This window comes from Rhinatrema bivittatum, chromosome 1, assembly GCF_901001135.1.
Source record: "Rhinatrema bivittatum chromosome 1, aRhiBiv1.1, whole genome shotgun sequence".
NCBI classification, from domain to species: domain Eukaryota; kingdom Metazoa; phylum Chordata; class Amphibia; order Gymnophiona; family Rhinatrematidae; genus Rhinatrema; species Rhinatrema bivittatum.
The window spans coordinates 655,128,389-655,151,641 of NC_042615.1; the positions used below are offsets into that span (position 1 = coordinate 655,128,389).

The 23,253-nt window shown below is 44.0% G+C and overlaps 1 protein-coding gene across 2 annotated transcripts in view; it reads left to right on the forward strand.

The window, feature by feature from the left end:
* The window catches only part of FAM172A (family with sequence similarity 172 member A), a 907,909-nt gene that overhangs the window by 45,937 nt on the left and 838,719 nt on the right, over nt 1-23,253 (forward strand). For both annotated transcript variants that reach the window (XM_029573259.1, XM_029573251.1), the window contains exon 4: nt 15,983-16,083. In XM_029573259.1, coding sequence (XP_029429119.1) covers nt 15,983-16,083 — 101 coding nt within the window. The remainder of the gene's footprint in view (nt 1-15,982; nt 16,084-23,253) is intronic.

Here is a 23,253-nt window from a genome sequence, read left to right on the forward strand (position 1 = left end):
GTTGAATGTACTGATGTGTTATATAAAATTGGGCCAATTAAACTAGAATGCCACTTTTAAAATGTCATTTTAACAGAGACTGTGGAGAAACTCAGAAGGGGCTTTGTTGGACTTGATCCTCATTAGAACGGAGGAATTAGTTGATACTGTAAAGACTGAAGGCTCCCTGGGTAAAAACATTCATGACATGACTTTGTTTTTCTAAGGAATAGAAAGCAGGAGCAAAATAAATAAAAATAAACTTGGAGAAAGCTAACAAGCTTAGGGAATTGGTGGGTTAGATCACATGAGAATCAAGTCTCCGAGGGAGGGAAACTTTTCTTAAGAGACAATGGTTCCCTAAAAGAATACAAAGAGCACAAGAAATAACTATGAACAATGAGAGAGGAACTTTCCTAAAAGATTAAGTTGAAGTTAAGCTGCAGTTCCAATGGAATGACATAAAAAGTGGAAAATAGGCCAGATGGCAAATTATTACAAAGGCATAGTATTAACTTTATAGGGATGAGGTTAGACAAGCCAAAGTACATTATCAATTGCAATTAGCAAGAAACATAACCAGTAATAAGAAATTCCTGTCTAAGATACCTTAGAAATGAGAGTAAGACCAAAGAGAGTGTAGGCATCTTACCAAACAGGGAAGAAAAGTGTTTAATAACAGGATACTGAGAAGCTGGAGGCAGTCACTACTTTACTTCAGTCTTTATAAAACAAAAAAGGTAGACTACAATGAAGTAAATGGATGAACCTGCAATGGTGACAGTGGTGGTAAAATCAAATTTAAAAGTATTTATGCTATACTTGGCTTAGAAATGAAATGAAAATATAAGTATTACACTTATTTAGTTTTTTTTTAATGTTTTAATTATTTTTGGCCCAGCATTTTTCTCCTGTTCTGTTACAGTTCCATCTGAGCTAGAAGTCTGTTGGGCATTGGTGCTTTGAATCTTCATTTACAACTGCCTGTGGAATTGCTGCAGTTTTTATATCCTTCCCTAGTGACCAGGATCTGATACTATGGATTCCCTCTGTTACCTATGTGTGCACCCTGGTTCCAGCCAGTAGGTGTCACTATTGAGAAATGACTGGGTCCTCCTTTCACTGTCCAGGGATGTGAGTGCTGGCTGAAGCGCTGTCTGCAACATTCTCCGCTTCTGCCAGCCTGGCAAAACAAAAGCTGGACCCAGGAATCAAACTGGGTCTTTTGCACAGTAGTGCCGTTCAATGCTGCTGAGCCACTGGGCCAGCCCAGTTTAGTTTAACAGGCACTGAATGATTGAAAAACATTTTTTTTTAAATTGCAGTTTTGCTGCTACTGCTGCTTTAAAGGTAGCATTGGAAGTGGCTTTGAAGAGAACTTTTGCCATGCAGGTTGCTGTGGTGCCAGGTCCAGTGACGGAATGGGGGCAGAGAAAGGAAAGGATATAAGTAATGTCAACTGATTCATATACCAAGTTTGGCCAATGTTTCAGCTATGCCTCAGTCCCAAGTACCAGCAAGAATAAAAGTCCACCTTCTTTGAAGAGAGAGATTCAGCCTTGAATCTTATTTTTTTTTAAGTGACTTTTTGACCGAAATATTTTAAAGATAAAGTGAAACCATGATGTTGGATAAATATATATCTCTCTACTGAGTACATGTTTTGCCCAGTTCTGTAGAGTGAACTAAATACACAGATAAAAGATGAAAAATATAAACTGCTTCATACATTATCAGAAGAAATGGCTTTAGATTTACTGCTTCTGGTGATGTTTGAATAGACAATAAATTTTGATTTTCCTCTGGTTGGTTTTGCAGTTGATGAGACTTAACACCCAGCTTGACTGAGTGAACATGACATGCAAATCTTGAAGGGAACATGTTAATCTGATCTCTTGTTTTTACACTGGCTTATCGTACTGGATGGCTGCTTTAATAAATATAGTATTTGCTGAACTCCCATTTAACTGTCATGCACGATTTCTAGATTACTTTAACAATCTTGGCAGATTATTGAAATTTTGGTGTACAACAGAATTTTTCCTCTCTAATCGGGTAACTTCTGTCAGATATTCTTACATTATTATCACAGACCAGCCTTTGCATTGACATAGAACAATTTGCTGCCATGTAAAGAACTGTGATGCCACTGTCACTAAATTCTGAGAGTATGATGTGAGTAAGGGAATGAAATTTACATAAAGGAGAACTTTACTGTTTTCACCAAAATGTTGTCACCTCTTAGTTCTCTCAGCGGCAACATTAGAGATGAACTATATTGATTACTTTATGCTTTTGTTTACCATCCATGCATGTTCCTTCCTAATTCATTTTTTTTCCTGGTTCTCATCAGAACCCATTGTCCACATTTTCCCTGATTTTTATCCATTTTAGCTAAAGTTCTGCAGCAAGCTTCTGTGCTAGAGAAGCGATGATGCAGCTTTCCAAAGAGACACACATCCTGTACTATTTTTTTGGTTGACTGTAGGTGTAAAAACACTTGACCTGGCACTGGCCTTCCTCTATGTTTGACTTCTTGCAGCTTCAGCTTGGCTTGCAGCTGCGACTAGTGTGACCAACTAGAATGCATTTAAAAGTACAGGATTACGTTTTTTGTTGAAAACCAGCCATTTTTCTGCTCTGTCCTGGATAAATAATCTTCTCGGTTTAATGCTTTTAATGAAGGTTTGTGATCTTTCTTGCATTTTTTTCCTCACAAGTTCTGAATTGTCCCCCAAAATGCTTTTTAGAAAAGGACTGCCTTAACCCCCTACCTACCAGAGGACGAGAGGCTTAAGCCTAAGCAAGTAATCAAAACCATGTCTTCCATTTGGCAATGCAGAACAGCTCCTGTTCTGTTATGAAAGCAATTCTTATATAGTGTCGGGTTTCTTTTGTTTTTTTTTTTCTTTTTTAAACAAGTATCTTTCCAAGAACTCTGAGGAAAACTCCTCTCCTGTTCAATATTTATGAGCTTTGTGAAATTAATTTTATTAGCCCATGTTCTGACACTGAAATATTGAAGTATAAATAAATGGCTACCTAAGGAGAAGAAAAACACCTTCAAGTATAAGCAGTAACATTTAAAAGACTTGCTAAAAAAAAAATAGTGACCATTCCACTTTATGTAAAAGAACACTAAATTAATTTAGGTCTCCTACTGGTTTACTGTATCAGGTCAAACTTGATTGTAGCCTATTTCAAATTTAGCTAAATCAATACCTTCACCTAACTGGGAGGATTTTCTGCCTTTTATGTAAATTTGTACAATGAACTCCTTGGTGGATGTTGGAGAAGACTTGAAAACTTGAAGCCTGATGCGGTGACCTGAGGTGATGGGCATGAAGCTGGGGAAGATCATCCCTCTCTTTGAGGTGACTGCCTGAAAGGAACGCTGAAGTGAAGGAAGAGATCTCATTAGTGACAGGGCTGGGAAGTTCAAACCTTTTTATTTTTAATCAAGAAAGCCAGGGTAGCTATTTTATATTTAGCATCCTAGGCTCTGGGAGAAACCTACTCTGTAGCTTCTGTTTGAAACTGTGAAAGTGTAGGTTGCTGATGGTAGAGGTTCCCTCCCCCCCATTACTTTTTATACAAAGAATTTCCCAACTATGACCACATGTTGAGTAAACTGGCCAGCTGAATTAAATAAGTGCTTGCAATACAAGTGAAGTGCCAGAAATGTAGAAGGCTGGACTGATAGAAATGTTCTGTAAAATATTTTTCTGATTATTTCAGGCAAAGGTAGAGTTTGCATTTGTTTTGTATTATAAACTGTGATGTGTTTGCTCTTTTTATGCTGTTATCACTGTTTAAAGTATGATCAGTGCAAGCTGTGGTATAATAGAATCTGATATATGATCAGGTCCTACAGATTCGGAGCCACGCCATCAGAGTTGGTGGAAAGGTATTAAGAGCTGTATGTCAACTTTCAGCCTTACCCTCCCCCACCACCACACACACACGTACCATTAACTTCTGTAATGTAATATTGTACACCTGTATGAATACCAAGTCAGCATTTATACTAACATTTATTTTACATGGAAATGGAAAATATGTATTTAAAAACATAGCACATAAATTCAAAGTACAGTCTTCTAAGATGAAATTATCAATTTTTAAGACATATATGTGCCAACCTGAATACTACAAAAAAAATCTGCAGAAAGTACTATCATCCTATATAACAAAGCTGCTGTACCGAAGCAGCACCAATTCCCAGGACTCAACAGCAGCCTTACTTGGGGAAAAGACAGCATAGCAAAATATTAGATTGAGTCCTAGAACATCAATATGCCAACTATTGGAAAATCAGAACAAGCCAAACTGCTGTTGATCCCCACACACAAACTACATATTCCCTGTACGTACCAGGATCAGTCCAGACGGTGGGTTATGCCCCCCGTCCAGCAGATGGAGTCAGAACAAAAACTTCTAGGGGAGGTCCTATAATCTCACCTCCCCTACCTCAATTCTCAGTATCGTTCTGACTCCAGCAGATGTGAGCAGGGGACACAGTGGTCCTCAGCACTTTAGCTTAGGGTTCTAGGCTCTTCATTTGAGGTATCAAGTAAAAAAAATAAAATAAAAATAGAAACAGGACAGAGAGGTGCCTTTGCCCTCCCTGGTTGGCTCATGGCTTGCTGACATGCTGTTTTTTCATTGTTGCTACTTGCCTCCTTTTCTTTCCCTTCACTGTGCTTGGGGTAAGTGTTTTTGGTTTTCTTGCAGCTTACCGGTGGGAAGCCTGTGTAGCTGGCTGCGGTCCAGGACCTGGGGTGCACGTCGGTGGTGCCGATCTCTCCCCCTCTGCCCTGTTCATTCTTCCCCCCCCCTCCCCTGTGGAGCGAGAGGCCTCTCTCCCCACGAAGTGACATTCCTCGGGGCCGCCTGCCGTCGGGAAGTCAAATTCTCCGGTCTCTTCGGGTCAGTGGGGGGGGGGGGGCCGGGCCGGGCCCTGCCCTATTCTTCTCTCCTTCGCCGTAGGTCTTTGCCGCGCGCTCGCCCCTCCCCCTTTCTTCGCCGATGCAGCGATCGGTGACCTGTGAGGCCGGCGTCCGTCAGGGGGGAACGCCTGTCTCGGGAGGGACATCGCTCGAGCTGTCCCTCCGAGGGGAAGGACAGCCCCCCTCTGGGGATGCCGCACGAGCTCAGGACCGCGTGAGGAGAAAGCGGCAGGCGCCGTTCCCGTTGAGCGCAGGAACGGCGGCCATTTTGTTGCATGATTTCGATGCCGGCTTGTCAGAGGAGGAAACAGAGGCCCCGATTTCGGCAACGCTGCCGGTCCTAGCATCCGGGGGGGGGAATCTGAGCCTGGTGGTCAGCAGGGGGAGCCCCCGGGTGGCTCCCTCTCGGGGGGTCCCTGCGTTTTCTCCGGAGTTTATAGTCCTAATGCATAGGGCTTTCTTACAAAGCAGGGATTCGCTTATGGGGGCCGGGGGTCCCACTCCCCCCAAGCTGGCTCGCCCGGCCACCCTTCTGGGGGGAAATTTCCTCCAGGGCAGTACTCCACGACCCGGGGGAGGACCAGGACCTTCTCGGGACCCTCCTGCGACACTGTCGGCACCACGTTCCTCTTCGGGGGGGGGGGGGGGGGGCCCTCTGGATCCGGACGGGGATGACCCCATCTTGGCAGCCCAGGTGGAGGGCGACGATCCGAGAGTGCTCCGCATTTTTCAAGCTGGGGAGTTGGATGATCTCATTCCCCACATTCTGCAGGAGATGGATATCGACCCTCCTCTGAATCCGGTGGGGCCTGACCCGAAGCTCAAGGAGGAGGATCCCCTCCTGGCGGGCCTTCGGCCACTGGCGAAGGCCTTTCCCACTCATCACACCATTTTACAGCTAATCTCCAGAGAGTGGGATGTGCCGGAGGCCAACCTTAGGGTCAGTAAGGCCATGGAGAAATTGTACCCCCTTCCGTCGGACTTCCTGGAGCTTCTCAAGGTCCCTGCCGTGGACTCCGTGGTTTCTGCGGTCACAAAGCATACCACCATTCCCGTCACGGGCGGTATGGCGTTGAAGGATATTCAAGATAGGAAGCTGGAGGTGTACCTGAAATGGGTCTTCGGAGTCTCAGCGTTGGGAATGCGGGCTGCTATTTGCAGTTCGCTAGCGCGGCGAGCGGGTCTTCGTTGGGTACAACAGCTTCTCACTTCACAGACCTTGCCGGATGCAGAAGCGCAACAGGCGGACAGGTTGGAAGCCATAGTCGCCTACGGGGCTGATGCCTTGTACGATCTCCTACGGGTCCTAGCCCGTTCGATGGTAGCGGCGGTGTCGGCTCGTCGGCTTCTGTGGCTGTGGAACTGGTTGGCTGATGCCTCCTCCAAGACCCGACTAGGGTCCCTTTTAAGGGCTAATATCTTTTTGGGGAAGATCTGGAACAAATCATCAAGTCACTCAACGAAAATGCGGTCCATAAGTTACCGGAGGATCGGCCACGTTCTTCCAGATCATTCAATTCCTCCAGAGACGGACGCGCTCTACGAGACAACAGCCACCCCGGGCGCCTTCTCGCTCGCACACCTGGAACCGGTCCTTTCGTGGACGCAGTCACGGTAAGGAAGCGCAGGGTTCGGGCCCTTCCCCGAAGTCTGCCCAATGATGCCAGGAGGACCCGCGAGTCGATTCCCCGGCTGGGGGGTCGAATTGCTCTCTTCTATGAAGAGTGGGTCCAAATCACGTCAGATCAATGGGTACTGGATATTTTAAGACACGGCTACGCCTTGGATTTTGTACACGCGCCTCGAGGCGGGTCCCTTCTCAAACAAAGGGCCATTCGGCAGACCCTCGATCGCCTCCTATCGTTGGGCGCGATAGTGCCGGTTGCGGCCTCCGAGCTGGGTCGAGGTCATTATTCCGTCTATTTCGTGGTTCCCAAGAAGGAAGGTACGTTCCGGCCTATTCTGGATCTCAAGACCGTCAGCAAGTCTCTGAGTACCTCGATTCCGCATGGAGACGCTTCGCTTGGTGCTGGCTGCAGTGCACCCAGGGGAATTCTTGGCCTCGCTGGATCTTACGGAGGCGTATCTTCACATCCCGATCCATCAGGCCCATCAGCGCTACCTTCGGTTCAAGATCCTGGGTCAGCATTTTCAGTTCCGGGCCCTACCTTTTGGTCTGGCCACAGCTCCACGAGTATTTACAAAGGTCATGGTGGTAGTGGCGGCGGCTCTGCGCAGGGAAGGAATCCTGGTGCATCCTTACCTGGACGACTGGCTCATTCGGGCGAAGTCCCGAGCACAGGGCCTTCGGGCGGTCGACAGGGTGGTACAGCTTCTCCACTCACTGGGGTGGATCGTCAACTTCTCAAAAAGCAAGCTGGTGCCATCCCAGTCACTGGACTTCCTAGGGGCCCATTTCGACACAAGGGAGGCCATGGTGTTTCTACGTCTGGAGAGGGCGCAGGCACTTCGCGAACAGGTTCACAGGTTCATAGCGCTCGAAACACCCACGGCGTGGGACTACCTGCAGGTGTTAGGAACCATGGCCTCCACCATCGACCTGGTCCCGTGGGCCTTCACTCACCTGCGACCTCTCCAGAGGGCCTTGCTTTCCCGGTGGAAACCAGTGTCGCGGGATTTCCAGGCGGTCCTGCCGATCCCGAGGTCAACGTTGCTCAGCCTCCGCTGGTGGCTGGACCCTCATCGCCTGGCCCAGGGGGTGTCCCTGGAGGCCCCAGACTGGGTGATAGTTACCATAGACGCCAGCCTGGCCGGCTGGGGAGCAGTCTGTTGGGACAGCTCAATCCAGGGCCGGTGGACGGTGGAGCAGACACGCTGGCCCATCAACCGGCTGGAAACCAGGGAGGTCTGCTTAGCTTTGCAGGGTTTCTTCCCATTGGTGCACCGTCGGGTGGTCAGAGTTCTGTTGGACAATGCGACCACGGTGGCATACATCAATCGCCAGGGGGGCACGAGAAGTCGTCTCGTATCCTTGGAGACTGACAAGCTGATGGAGTGGGCGGAACTCCATCTACAGCGCCTGGCGGCTTCACACATTGCGGGCGTGGACAATGTACAGGCGGACTTCCTCAGCCGACAACACTTGGACCCCGGAGAGTGGGAACTCTCGGAGGAGGCTATGGACCTGATAGTCAAGCGCTGGGGGATACCACACATGGATCTAATGGCAACCGCCAGAAATACAAAGGCCGCTCGCTTCTTCAGTCGCAGAAGGGAGCACTGCGCGGAAGGGGTCGATGCGCTGGTCCTCCCATGGCCGCGTCAGTGTCTCCTGTATGTGTTTCCGCCGTGGCCACTAGTGGGAAAGGTTATCCGAAGAAGGGGCGCATCAGGGGCCGGTAATTCTAGTGGCGCCGGAGTGGCCCCGGCGGCCGTGGTTCGCAGATCTTCTCTACCTGGCGTTGGAGGACCCGCTTCGTCTCAGTCATCTGCCACATCTCCTCCGTCAAGGACCAATATTTTTCGAGGAGGCAGATCGCTTCTGTCTTGCGGCTTGGCTTTTGAGAGGCGCAAGTTGAGACGTCGCGGTTATCCTGAGCCCGTCATATCGACTCTATTGCGGGCGCGTAAGATGTCCACTTCTGTCACTTACGTCTGGGTGTGGAAGGTCTTGAGTGGTGCATGTCGCACGCCATCCAGTCGACCCAGGCATCGGTGGCGCAGATTCTCTGGTTTCTACAGGCGGGACTGGATTTGGGTCTGGCCTATAACTCGCTCCGGGTTCAGGTGGCGGCTTTGGGGGCCTTCCTTCATAGTGGGAACAATGTTTTACTGTCTTCCCATCCGGATATCCTACGTTTCCTTAAAGGGGTGAGACACTTGAAGCCTCCGATTCGTCCTCCCTGTCCGTTGTGGAACCTGAACCTGGTGCTCCGTGCCCTCTGTGGTCCACCTTTCGAGCCTTTGAGTACAGCCACCATCAAGGACGTCACTCTCAAGACTATTTTCCTGGTAGCAATCAGCTCGGCGCAGAGGATCTTCAAACTACAAGTGCTATCCTGCCGGGAGCCATACCTCCGGTTTTCGGCTGGCGGAGTTTCTCTGTGCACGGTGCCATCTTTTCTACCCAAGGTGGTCTCGGCCTTTCATCTCAACCAATCGGTGGAGCTGCCCTCATTTTCCTCGTCTGATTCGGGGGACCTGCGCAAATTAGATGTACGGCGATGCCTGATGCACTATTTGGAGATCACGAATGATTTCCGTCTTTCTGATCACTTGTTCATCCTTTGGTCGGGTCCCAAGAAAGGTTGCATGGCTTCCAAACAATCCATCACTCGCTGGCTGAAGGGAGCGATCGTAGCTGCATACCTTGGAGTGGGTAAGTCTCCACCGCTAGTGGTCAAGGCTCATTCCCTTCGCGCCCAATCAACGTCTTGGGCGGAGAGTACTTCAGTGTCAGTTCAAGAGATTTGTAGAGCGGCCACCTGGAAGTCTCTTCATACCTTTGCGAGATATTATCGCCTGGATGTGCGGGTGCCGGCGGGCGGTCATTTTGGGGACAGGGTCATACGCGCAGGGCTGTCCTCGGCCCACCCATGATGGGGAAGCTTTGGTACATCCCATCGTCTGGACTGATCCCGGTACGTACAGGGAAAAGAAAATTATTCCTTACCTGCTAATTTTCGTTCCTGTAGTACCATGGATCAGTCCAGTCACCCTCCCTGTGCCTGGAGGTTGGTTGTGGGACATCCCTGCTTACCTGTCTTCTTCGTTTTTCTATCTGTATTTCTTGGTGCCCCAAGATTGTTTAGTCTCGCAGTTATGTTCGCAAGTTCACAGTTAAGTTTTTGGTTCCAAATCTCGTCGTTGTCTGGTTGGACAACCATTATTAATCAAATTGGTTACTTGATCCCTCTGTATCGGTCTCTTCTCTTCTTGGCTTTGCTAGTCTAGTTACTGAGAATTGAGGCAGGGGAGGTGAGATTATATAGGACCTCCCCTAGAAGTTTTTGTTCTGACTCCATCTGCTGGACGGGGGACATAGACATAACCCACCGTCTGGACTGATCCATGGTACTACAGGAACGAAAATTAGCAGGTAAAGAATAATTTTCTTTTAGTACAATAGTTCACCTTTGTCACACACACACAATATATACAGAAACTCACCAAATACAGACTAAGGGACCTTGACTTAGAAACAGAAAGCTGAAATGGAAATTCTAAGAAGCTAGACTCTGCATGCAGTGTAACACCAGAGAAATAGAAAAATCACCAAACAGCAGCACTGATGCATCCCTCCAGGTGCTACTGATCCTATGACTTGTGTAAGGCTGAAAATACTGCTTTTTCTGGTTCTGGAAAACATTCCAGCCAGGATGAAAGGGTGTAGGGAGGGGAAGAACAAGGCACATGAGTTGGGTGTAATGTCTCAGAAGGTGCCATTACAGTTGTCGCCTATCTTGTCAGCTGTTCTGCAGGGTTTGGAGGAAGTAGTGGCACTCTGCTGCCAACTCAGGAAGTTTTGAATTGTGCAGTAGCTATATTCCCGCACAGTTCTTGCGCTGATTGCCGAGAGGCGCCAGAGTACAGGCACCATGTGGTTCAAAATGACTCTGCAGTGTGGATTTGGGTGTGCAGTAGATGCTGGTAATATGTGTGACTTGGTAGGGATTGAATGGAGGAGAAAATTACTTTTGAGAGGGGAGAGAAAACAGTTTTACAGCGACAAAAGAGGAAAATAAAAAAAATGTTAAAATTTGAAACCGAGGAACTGAAATGAATAAAATAAATAAATAAAATTAGCCAGACATTGTCTGCCTTGTGGGAGATGGGACAGGGTGGGATGCTGCAGAGGCAGAGTTGAGACACTTGAAGCAAGTCTTTGTCCTTGCAAAGTGCTAATGCCTGATGGCCTCCCTGCACTGCTTTTCTCATGGTGCCCTGGTTGAAACTGAGAAGGCTCCTGATGCTGCAGTCCAGAGGAGGCCAGTTTTGACTGAGCTGGAAACTCAAAGGAGTTGGGGGGGGGCGGGAATTGCTGGGTCCAACTCCTCTCTCCCCCCCCCCCCCCCCCCCCCCCCCAAAAAAAGTAACCCTGTTTTAATTGTGTAGTTCTGTTGGGGAAAAACTCAGAACCATGTGAGTGAGTAGCAGAGGAAGGAGGGTGGCAGCATGGAGAAGACTGGTTTAATTGTCATGGGTGCTGTTGGTGCTGGGGTGGGGTTTCGGGGCTGCAGGGGGAAAGAGGGTGCAGCAAAGAGACCTGCAGTGCTCACAGACATGAAGGGGTTGGGAGGGAGAGATGGATGGAAGTGGTGGTCTGAAGCAGCACTGAACTGCATAGGATAGGGCAGTTGGGCTGGTGTTTGTGATTGTGCAACCTCATGCTAAACTGGAGGTCCTGGGTGCAGGAGTCTGAAGTCAAATTTTAGTGACTGGAAGACCAGGCAGCTGTGAATTTTCCACTCCTGCTCCTGGTTGTACTGCTGTCTTGCAGCATATGGCTGGTTCATTTTATCATCTTAGCTTTGACCAAATGAAGGTAAATCCAGAGGTCAGGTGGGCTGAGAAGTATTGCAGCAGAAAGGAGATAATCAGTTTGGATGGGTCTTAGGCTTCCTATCTGCCATCGTATTTGGTGTGTCTCTGTATTAGGCAATGTAAAATTATATGCACAACAATGTAATGTCACTAAACTTTGAAAACTGCTGCAGAATTTTCTAATCCTTATCCTGCAATCTGTCCTGAGTTGTCATTGGAGAGGAAGGTCTTAAGAGTCTGATGGGACTAAACGTTCAGGCTAGCATTACTGCCAATGCTGTATTGTTGGCACGCTATGTAGATGGAACAGTTTTCATATTTTGTACAGGTCATTCTGATTTGTGGAAATTAATATGGAGAATGCTTTATTGTTTTTTTCTACACAGTTTGCATAATTTATCTTTAGGTGACCAGCATATTTATTCCTGATGGACCATTTGCAGCAATAAGCAATACACCTGTCATTTGCAGGTTCTGAGAGTTTTGCTTAAAAGATTAAAATAAAGTGTAGGGTTTTTTTTTTAATTAATTTTTTTATAACTTTAAAGCAAGCTTGCAAGCCGAAAGATGATCATGGTATTTGTTTACACCGGGATAAAGAAATAAATCAGTAAGACACAGTTTCATATCTGACATGCCCCCATTTGAAATCAATAAATGAAGAGGATGGTTTCTATGCAGTGCTTTCTAGAAAAATTAAAATTCTCTGCAAGTAGGAACATGGGCATTTCCATGGCATATTCTAGTACTAGTTTTCTTAAAGTGAGACAGTTTTAGAAAACAAGATTTCCATTTGGCTTCTTTAGGAATGAGAGAACCTGTGGAATTTGGGTGATCTGCTCCATATACTTCTGCATGCCATGTCCTGCTGCACAAATTGTATATTTGCCACTTCAGGAGCATGGAATTGGTGGGCAAAAGCATGGCAAGCACTGCGACCAGTTGGACAGTTTTCTCTTTCAAGCCAGTTGAATAAAAGAGATTTATCTAGCGTGGGATTTTCTCGGCCTGCTGGGTTTTTTTTCTAATAAAATCTGTTGTCCTGCTGACATGAGAATTTTATTTTGGACCTGGTAGTTTCTTCCACCTCCTCTGGACTTCTAGTTCATTTGGGACCAGGTCTGGGAAGTGGCACCTTGAGCCTTCATGCACAGCCATATAGGGATTTTTCTCCTATTTCATATTCCTTCTCAGTTTAGTTAATCCACTCATTGCATGGACTCATGGACTTAGAATCTCTTAAGCTTCAGCCGGGAGGGAGTCTTTGACCACGGCTCTTTCTGGAACCTGCATGTCTAGCCATGGGTGTTGCCATTGTTTTGATGACTATAACTCCTCCCCCCAGGGTCTGTGAACATTGTTTCTGTGGCATCCACAACCTGAGCGAGGAGAGTGGACATGCACATTTCTCAGATGGTTTGATGATCTTTTGCCAGGCTGAAGGCAGTGAGAAAGCTTTGTCTTTTTTTGAACGTTGGTTCAGCTGGTGGTAATTTCACATCTTGAATGTTGCAACAGCGTGTTACGTGGGCCTTGCTTAGAGACTCACACTCAGGCTGCAGATAGTACAAAATCCTGCAGCCAGATACGTTTTTGACTGCTAAATAGAACTGCATCCTTCCTTTATTGTGCTTTCTTCACTGGTTACCCATTAACTTTTGCAGTTTCATTTTAAGATATTATCAGGCCGATACAGTAAAGTGCGGCCGCGGTTACCCTGCTCCTAACCCGCTTTCTACTCACAATTTGGCCGCGTTAGCCCAACCCGCGATTCACTATCCCTTTTACCCCATCCTTACCGCTCTTTAAATCAACGGGTACCCCTTTCCGCCCGCGGCATGTATATGAGATGTAAACGATCGGATTAGCTATTCCCCCCCCATTCAGTAATGCGTGCCCCGACTATCGCCTTTTTAACCTGCAGTTTAGCCGCGCGTTTAACCTGCTAATTTACCGCCTACTCCTACCCCTGCGTTAGAGGCAGGGGTAAGAGTAGACGGCAAATTTTCCCCCAAAAGAAAACCTAAAAACCTAAAATCCCCTCCTCCCGAAGTGACTGGACATGTAAAATATGTAAAACCTAAAATCCCCTCCTCCCAAAGCGACTCGACATGTAAAATATGTGAATAAGTGTAACCAACTTACTTTTTGTTTCTTTTTCAGCCCTTTCAGCCTTCTCTGCCGTCCTCCGGAGGACGGACGAGTGCACGGGCGCTCAAGCTAGCGAAAGCACATGGACGGGCGTGCGTGACGTCACTCACACCCATCCATGTGCTTTCGCTAGCTTGAGCGCCCGTCAATTTGGGCGCTCTAGCCAGCGAAGCGTACCCCGTGACGTCATGCACTTCGCTGGCTAGAGCGCCTAAATTGACGGGCGCTCAAGCCAATGAAAGCACATGAACACGCGTGCGTGACGTCACGGCATACGTCACGCACGTCCGTCAATGTGCTTTCGCTGGCTTGAATGCCCGTGCACTACGGGCGTGCGTTCGTCCGTCTTCGCCGGCGGGGGCCGCTTTCGCCGCTTTCGCCGCCGGCTGCCCCCTCCGGAGGACGGCAGAGAAGGCTGAAAGGGCTGAAAAAGAAACAAAAAGTAAGTTGGTTACACTTATTCACATATTTTACATGTCGAGTCGCTTCGGGAGGAGGGGATTTTAGGTTTTACATATTTTACATGTCCAGTCGCTTCGGGAGGAGGGGATTTTAGGTTTTTAGGTTTTCTTTGGTTAAAGTTGGGATCCACTTCCTGGTGCCTGTCATTTCAAATGTCATTTGAAATGACATTTGAAATGACAGGTACCAGCGCACCCAGGATACTGTATAGGCGCTGTATAAAGCGCCTATACAGTAAAATGGATTGCGCTTCATGGATGCGCGTTGGACGCAGCTTGAATTTGCATGCGATTTTAATACAGTATCGAGCGGTAGGTGAGCCGGACTGTGCGTGAGGCAAACGCGGTTGCGCCCGGCACTAACTCAGCTCTTCCTACCGCTCCTTACTGTATCGGCCCGTATGTATGTTCTTTCATTCATTTACAGCCTCTGGTCCGGGACACCTGAGAGAAACTGAGGTGGTACACTCCTTTACAATGTTTAAAATCTAGGTTGCAGAATTTAAAGAGGTTGGCGGAGTTAGCCTTAGAGCCCATTCACTTTCAGTAATCTCTGGAATAAGTTCTGGAAGCTTTGCGGCAAGAACTTTCTTTTTCTGTCTTTCAAAAACATCTTAAGATACATTTTTTTTCCCTGATAGCTGAGATTCACTCTCATGGATTCTGGTTTAGATTGGATTTCTGGCCTTTTGCAGTAAGGCTTGGAGATTAGTTTTTAGTTATGTTGGTTTAAATGTTTAATTATACACATTTTGTAGCAGTTTTTTCTTTTTGATGTACACCATCTTGAGTAACCTTTTTTGAAAGCCTAGGAAGTGGTTTATAAATTTGCTAAATAAATAAAATACACAGCACTGCCACTATACCAGTGGGCCAGCCTTGCATCAGAGTTTTAATGTTGCCACTGTTGCTTTAAAACAAGACTTGAATTGTATTCTCCCACTCCTCCCTGCACCTAAACTTTTGAAATACGGATGGCTTTTCAGGCTTTGTTTATTTAAACCCCCCCCCCCCCCCAAAGTTTATATAGATTCTGGCTTTCTCAGAACACTTGGCTTAATTGTAACTTGCAAAGTCAATTGTGCTTGAATACTGTAAGTTGTGGTGGTGGGTTTTTTTTTTTTTTCCCCAATTCTGTGTGAGTGGGATTCTTTTTTTCTGTTTTGTATTTTCTTTCCCTACCATTCCAACCAATAACATCTTACAAGTATGTGCAGAGAGCCTGGCTTAGGTTTAGTTCAATCTCCAGTATTGCTGTTATGACTCCTATCTTCCACTTTTTTTTTCCCTTCCTTTTTTCTTTTTACATCTTTTCGGTATATTGTACCATTCTATACAGCTACAGTTCTACTTGCTGCTTACAGTTCAGTGCAAGAGATACTGCTGTCGCAGACATCTTATAGCCTGACACTGAGCAAGATTGTCAGTGTACGCTGTCTTGTACCTGAGTCCCTTGTGTAATATTGCATTGTAACAACACTATGTATATAACATGGACCAAAAGCATTGGTGCTCAGTTTTCAAAAGGGCCTTTTTCCATTCTGTGCCTGCAGCAAAACCTTTTGAAGATAAGACTCTTGGTTTGCATTGGATTTGAACTTGTGTTTCCAGAGATGAAAGTTTGCTGTACTTTATTTTTGTTCAGTGTGGAGGAGATCAGCAATGAAAATGAACAGGAACAGAATATAGCAGCACACTTGCTCTATTGTCTGTTTCTTTTCAATAGACTCAGCTGTAGTTTAGCTTGAGAAAGAAGAGTGTAATCTGCTGCTGCAAATGACAGCAACCCCAAGTCTGTGATGAATCATGTCTCTTATTGGCAGCAATAAAATACTGTACTTTTCTTTTTTTTTTTTTTAAATAAACCCATGGAGCAAATGTTTGCAAGGCTTCTAAAATAAACTTAATACTGCTTACTTTTCTTTTTATCTTTTATAGAGGGACAGCTAAGGCATATAAAAACTGGAGAACCATTTGTTTTTAACTACCGGGAAGACTTGCACAGGTGGAATCAAAAGCGCTATGAAGCCCTTGGAGAGGTATATCTTATTTGTTCGGGGTGGTCGGGTTGTGCATAGAAAAGTACAAGCACTGTTCTGTATATTTTGCATATATTATGCAACACACAACAGTTACCACAGTGGCGCTGAGTGACCATAATCTAGAGCCTTCAGCTTTGTGCACATGAGCTCCACAGGGCACACTGCTTTTTTCAACCTTTTCTTTGTTTTCTATGTGGTGGTCATTTACTAGATGCATATGTTGATCTTTTTTTTTCCCCACATAGAGTAGTCAGCCTGGTGTGTAGTTGAGCTATAGATGTGATATCAAATCCTTTCTTTGTTGTTGTATATCTTTGCATATAATTGTAATTGGCAATGACTTCCATGGTTTTTATCATAGAGCATGTTATAGGAGGATGATCTGAACCTGTCGTTTTACTTTTGTGAAACTTCAAGTGTTTGTTCACCATAAAAATGCAATTTGTATACCTAAATATGTTTGATCACTGTCTCTGTAAAGGCACATATAAAAGAGAGACACAACTTGTTTTGCATGCATCACTGGAGAAATAGCTGGAGCACTGGTTCTCAACCAAGTCCTTGGAATACACGTAGCCAATCAGTTTTTCAGGATACCCACAATGAGTATGCATGAAGTAGATTTGCATGCACTACCTTCATTGAATACAAATCTGTCTCATGCATATTCATTGTGGATATCCTGAAAACCTGATTGGCTAGGTTTGTCCCAAGAATTGGGTTGAGAACCCTTGATCTGGAGAGCTTTGTAACAGCTTTTGAGCAAGGGACCCCCATAACACAGGACTAACTGGTATAAGGTTTTGCATTTGTCTATGCCTGGAAGAGACATCCTCATTTTTGTTGTACTGTTTTGTGCAGTGTTGTAATATTTTTGCTGACTTTGCTCAGTTTATTTCTTGATTTTCTTTCTTAAGGGCCAATTTCCGAAGGCTTTTTTTTCCTCATTTTTTATCTATGAAAAAAGACAATGAATCAAATCCTTAGTCACCCTAGTAGAGATTTTGGATCTTTTTAAAGAGTTCTTTTTTGTTGCTGCTACTTCAGCTGAATTGGCTTCACTGTACTGCATTGAGAAATGCCTGCTTGGAATTTTCTTCTTTGGAGAAGTTGTCTTTCTGAAGTAAGTACAGACAGAAAGGACTCTTGAGTCATTTGCTGCTGTTCAGTCAAAACCAGACTCTTGAGTTCAGAGAAGTTAGTCTTCTATCCAAAGTCCAAAAATCTCCTTGAGTGGAACCTGAGGTGTTTTGCCAAGTGGTTGTGTTCAAAGGATTATCAGATATGCAGTTTACATCTTTTAGAAGTCTCTCCAAATTGTCCTCCTTAAAAGGCATTCAGGCCAACACTTCATCAGGATTTACTGTAGTTGACCATCTCCCTTTTAGAGGCCATAGGGTTGAACCTCTACTCCAGCAGGAAAATAATTTGGGCTTAACTTCAAGAACTTTTTGGTTCTCAAATAAACCAAAGAATCTGGACAACTTCTTGAAGTAGCAGAGGCTCAGTTTGGTTTTGGTAAGCATGACTTTTGCCCTTTATAAATGAAGAAAACCAACTCCATTCTTTGGACATGAACATGGTTGGCCCCCACATAGCAATACAGCCCAGTCACACAAAGTATTCCAGATTTGTTGTAGGTATTACTGCATTTATAGTACTATGTTCCAAGTATTCATGGTACTTATTTTCAAGTTAAAATTTTATAAATATTTTTAATATTATAAATATAAAAATTTTAATAGTTGGGATGTTTTTACACAAGCTGAAAAGGCATATCATTTCCTTCCTGGAGAATTGACTGATAAAGAACACATCTCAGGGATTAAGAGATCATTACTTATCAGCATCCAGGCATTTTTTTTTAGGTTATGTGATTAATTTTGTCAAGTATTAGATCTTCTCCCATCATGCTGATTAGAATTTGTTGGGGCTTTGTTAGATGCGATTCGTGCAAATGTCTGTCGTCTTGATTAGAGAACACAAGACAACATGGCCTTGGCAGGGGAAGTAATTCAGAATCGGCAGCAAGTGGCTTCCTAATGGCAGCAAAAGTACTGGCTATGCTCAAGGCCCACCTCCAGATGATGCAAGTATAATAGATTTTAATTATCCCTGACCACCCAGAGAATATACATTTATATCCAGGTCACAGATGAGCTGTGGGTCCTGTTGTCTAGGCTCTACATATTTCTGTCTGACCAAGGAGCTTTCATTTCTAAACTTCAGACTGTCAAATATGGATATATCCACTTTGTTTTTGAGAGCCATCTAGAAAACTTACATATCCAAGACCCCTGGTTCCTCCAAGGAAAAAAAAAGATTCAGATCAACCTCCTAGGCATGAGAGCTGTTGTAAATACTGTGCAGGTCTTCAGAAACTGGGTGGTGATCAGAATTGTGTTGAAACAGTCAAGCAGTTGTGTACTAAATGAATACGCTGGGTGTGCGCGTGTATGTGTGTTGGGGGAGGAGGGGGCAATATGAAGATTGGGCTCCAATCTTCTGTGCTTGGAAGCTATTAGGTTTTTAAATTTAGTCTCTTTTGTATATTAATACTAATAGCCGCTAATCCTAGTGGAAAAGGACAACATCTTGGTAAACAGTTAAGACACAAATAAAGTTTACATAAATGGATGCAGTGAAACACACCAAACTTGAGAGAATGGCTTACGTCTATAATAAAATAGGACACATTTCAAACGAGCATAAGATGTAATTAAGATGTATAAGAAGTTTTGCAAAACAATGTTATCCAACTTGAAGAAATGATTTATTGTCTGAATCAGTAGTCACTTATGAAAGACTGACACCCTATTTTTGTCTTGGGTCTAGGGAATTATTGATGAGGAACAGAATAAGATTCTATGATTTGATATATAAATTAGAAATGAAAAACTATAGTACATATCTGCTATTTATCATGAATGCTGTATCATGTACAGCAGAAATGTACTTAATGTTAATACTAACTTTGGTTCAGATCCTTGCTGGATTATTACTGTAAGGATAAAATTATTTTCTTTTGTTTATGATTAATGACATTTTAATAAAATAATAGAGCAATGTGAATACTTTGTGTAGCAGCCAAAAAAGGAAATTCCATAGGTAAAGTCTAATTATCATTGTAAAATCTTACTTACAGGAAGAATTCCACAGCAGCAGAGCCCCTTTCTTCACATAAGGATATATTTTTATGTTAATATTTTGGAGCACCATTATATTTTCTTGAGTCTTTCTCACTAGGAGCTCATAATAGCAGCAAATACAATCTCATTCAAATTTTGCTGCCTTTGAATTTTGAGATTTACAGTGACTTGCAAAAGTATTGGATCCCCTAAAACTGCAACAGATTTGTGTGGATTATAATTGACACACAGATTGTTCCAGAAAGTGTGTCTATTGCAGACCAGTATAGTCTTAAAAGTTTCAAAATCACAATTTATAATTTCTTTGTATTTTTTGTAAAATAAATAAATAAAAATAAAAAAAAATTTAAAAACTTAAAAAATGCTGTTTGCTTAAGTATTCAACACCTGCACTGTGGAAGCTCCAAGTGTACACAGATAAAGATATTGCCCTAACAATTGGCTTACAATTGGCCTCTACCTGTGAATCATTAAAAAAAAAAAAAAATCAGCTTTTCTGGATAAAAGACCCCCTAATTTCAGTACCATTGATCAGACTGTGAATCTGAAGGAAAGCTGTGAAAATGAAGACCAAAGAGATTTCTAAGGAAATTAAAGATAAATTTATAGACATGCACAAGATAGGAAAAGGTTACCAAATAACATCCAAGTACTTGGATATCCCAGTGAGCACTGTTGTGATCAATTGTGAGAAAATGGAAGCAGCATCATACCTGCTTAGACAAGGCCGTCCCTCAGAACTCCGTATCAGGGGGAGACTTGTGAAAGAAACCACAGAGAGGCCAACAATTACTTTGAAGGAGCTACAGACTACAGTGGCTAATAGGGATGTGCAGAGGGACGCCATACGTTGCATTCGTGATTCGGATTCGTCGGGGAGCAGATACGTTGCATTCGGCCGTATGGCGCCCCGATGCGTTAATACAGCAATTTCTATTCGTGTCCCAGCTAAAATTAAAATTAACTACAACCCCTTTGTCCTCACTATGTCACAGGGGTGTGACATAGTGAGGGCAAAGGCGATCGGCGCCATTTTGAGTACTGGCATTGGACGGCCGGCGTGCAGGAGGTCGCTCCTGGACACCCGCTGGACTTTTAGCAAGTCTTGTGGGGTTCAGGAGGCCCCCCCAAGCTGGCCAAAAGTCCCTGGGGGTCCAACAGGGGTCCCGGAGCGACCTCCTGCATTCCGGCCGTCCGATGCCAGGACTCAAAATGGCGCCGATAGCCTTTGCCCATACTATGTCACAGGGGCTACCGGTGCCATTGGTCAGCCCCTGTCACATGGTAGGAGCATAAGATGGCGCCACTGGCCATGTGACAGGGGCTGACCAATGGCACCGGTAGCCCCGGTGACGAAGGCTATCGGCGCCATGATGAAACCGGCACCGAGGGTGTGAGTGCAGGGGATGGCTCCCGGACCCCCCCCGCTGGACCACCAGGGAGTTTTGATAAGTCTTGGGGGGGTTCAGGAGGGTGGGGGAAATTTGTTTAAATTTTTATTTAGGTGGCCGTATAATTCGGCGAAGATTCGTGTATTCGTGGGGAATTGCGATACGTTTCGCTTTCCCCACGAATACTACGAATAGTGCAATATGTTGCGGATCGCTAATACGGCGAAAACGAATGCACACCCCTAGTGGCTAAGACCTGAAGTGGAGGTGCACTAGTCAACCATATCAAGAGCTCTGCATACAAGTTTCCTGCATGGGAGAGTGGCTAGAAAGGAGCCATTACTGAAGAAAACCCACATCAAAGCATGTCTGATGTTTGCCAGAAAGCATCAGAGTGATTCAGCTAAAATGTGGGATAAGGTTTTATGGGCAGATGAGGCAAAAATGAAGCTTTTTAGCAAAAATTCAAAAAGCTATGTGTGGTACATACCTAATACTACCTATTCCTCAGCAAACACCATCCCAACAGTAAAGTATAGGGTGGCAGCATCATACTGAGGGGATGCTTTCCTCCGCGGGCATTAGGCACTAGGCGTCTTGTAAAAATTGAAGGAAGGATGGATGGTGCAACATATAGGGATATACTGCAAGAAAACCTACTTCAGTCTGCTAAAAAACTAAAACTTGGGAGAAAGTTCACCTTTCAGCAGGACAATGATCCCAAGCATAAGGCCAAAGCAACAAATGAGTGGTTGGTTGAAAACAAAAAGGTGAATGTGCTACAATGGCCACGTCAAAGACCAGATTTCAAGCCAATCGATAATCTCTAAAAATGATTTTGTCTAATGATATATTGTAACCGAACCTTTGACGGCACCTGTTAGAATGTACTGTAGTACACTTTTACTTACATTAAATATGTGCCTACATGTAAACCGTTGCGATGGTATATAACTTAGCGACGGTATAGAAAAGATTTTAAATAAATAAAATAAATAAATTTGTGGCACTGTTTGAAAATTGTAGTCCATAAATCATCCAACCAAGCTGAACAATCTGGAGCAAATCTGCCAGGAAGAATGGGCAAAACTCATTCCCCAACAGTGTGAAAAGCTGGTAGAAACTTATCCCAACAGACTTAAAGCTGTTATTTCAGCAAAAGGTGGTTCTACCAAGTGCTAGACTGAAGGGGGTTGAATACTTATGCAAGCAGCATTTTTCAGTTTTTAATTTATTTTACAAAAAATGCAGAGAAATAACAAATTGTGACTTTGAATATTTACTTTTAAGAGCATACTGGTTTATAATAAATATATTATCTAGAACAATCTGTGTAAGTGTTATTTGTAATTCACACATCTGCTGACTTTTTAGGGGGTCAAATATTTTTGCAAGCCACGGTATATATGTTCAGTTTTAGTCTGTGCCTTTTCTTAAATTGAATTGTATGATATAATTGTGCTTAAGATCCTTATAGTTGCATGTTCTTCCCAAACCCTGAGTTGAGTGTTTCAGAATGAATTGTTTTTTTTGTTTGTTTGTTTTTTCAGTAGAGGGCTGCTTGGATACAGCAAATTAAACAGTACTGATTCTTATACTGTACTCAGATTTTAATGCAGGAAGAACCCATACAACATCTGAGGTTCTATTAATTTTTTTTTTTTAGATCTGTTGAACTTGGATTTGGAGACTGAAGCTTCAATGTTATGTATTGCGTTTCTATATTACTAATAGTCTGGAGGAAGAGGAACAATGCTGCTTTGATTTGATTCTGTTAGGCTTGTTAAATTAAGCAATTATTTGACTCTTGGCAAGATATTCAGAGAGCAGTATTTCTCATCAGTCTATAACATCTTATTTTAGTACAGTTATCACTGTTTAAGATTATTTGTGTACATGTTACTGTTCCTTCATCTAATACCTTACAAGGAGAATTGGCAGCATCAGATGTTAGGCTGCCTTACTTGATGAACTGAGAGAAAATTATAACTTATTCCTGTTAAATTGCAGTTTTAATTTTTTTTTTCATGCAATACTATAATGCATGTGTTATTTTGATATTCCTGCTTCCTGGGCCTGAGACAAGTGTACATAGGTCTGAAAAGAAAAAGTATGTCTAGAAAAATAAATGGTGAAATACTTGCAAGGAATGTCTATGTAAAGTTAACCAAGTACTTCCTATAGTGTTGTTTTGTTCAAGATTTGATAAATTGGAATAATGAATACAAGTTGGAAGTAGGGTGCTAGAAATTTAGCAGTAGGAGAAAAGCTGAAGGGAAGACATAGTAAGATGCAAATTAATAATATTCATCGGGATATTGAGGCACAAGAAAATTATTCTTGATTAGGTAGCGTATGGAAAGGTGGCTAGGACCATGGATGCCATGTGAGAGTGAAGAATGCAGGAGTAGATAGAGGAAGAGGCATAATAAGTATAGAGTTCATGAATGTAAGTTAAATATTGACAAAGTGAGCAATGTTATCGATTATGACAAAAAAGATGTCCAAACTACAAATGTTACGTATTCATATGATTTGCCTGAATATTTGAAATGGAGTGGTGGCAGATTTTTTTTTTTTTTTTTTTTTGCTTTGTAAAAATGGTAAGGATCTCACCAACAATTGCA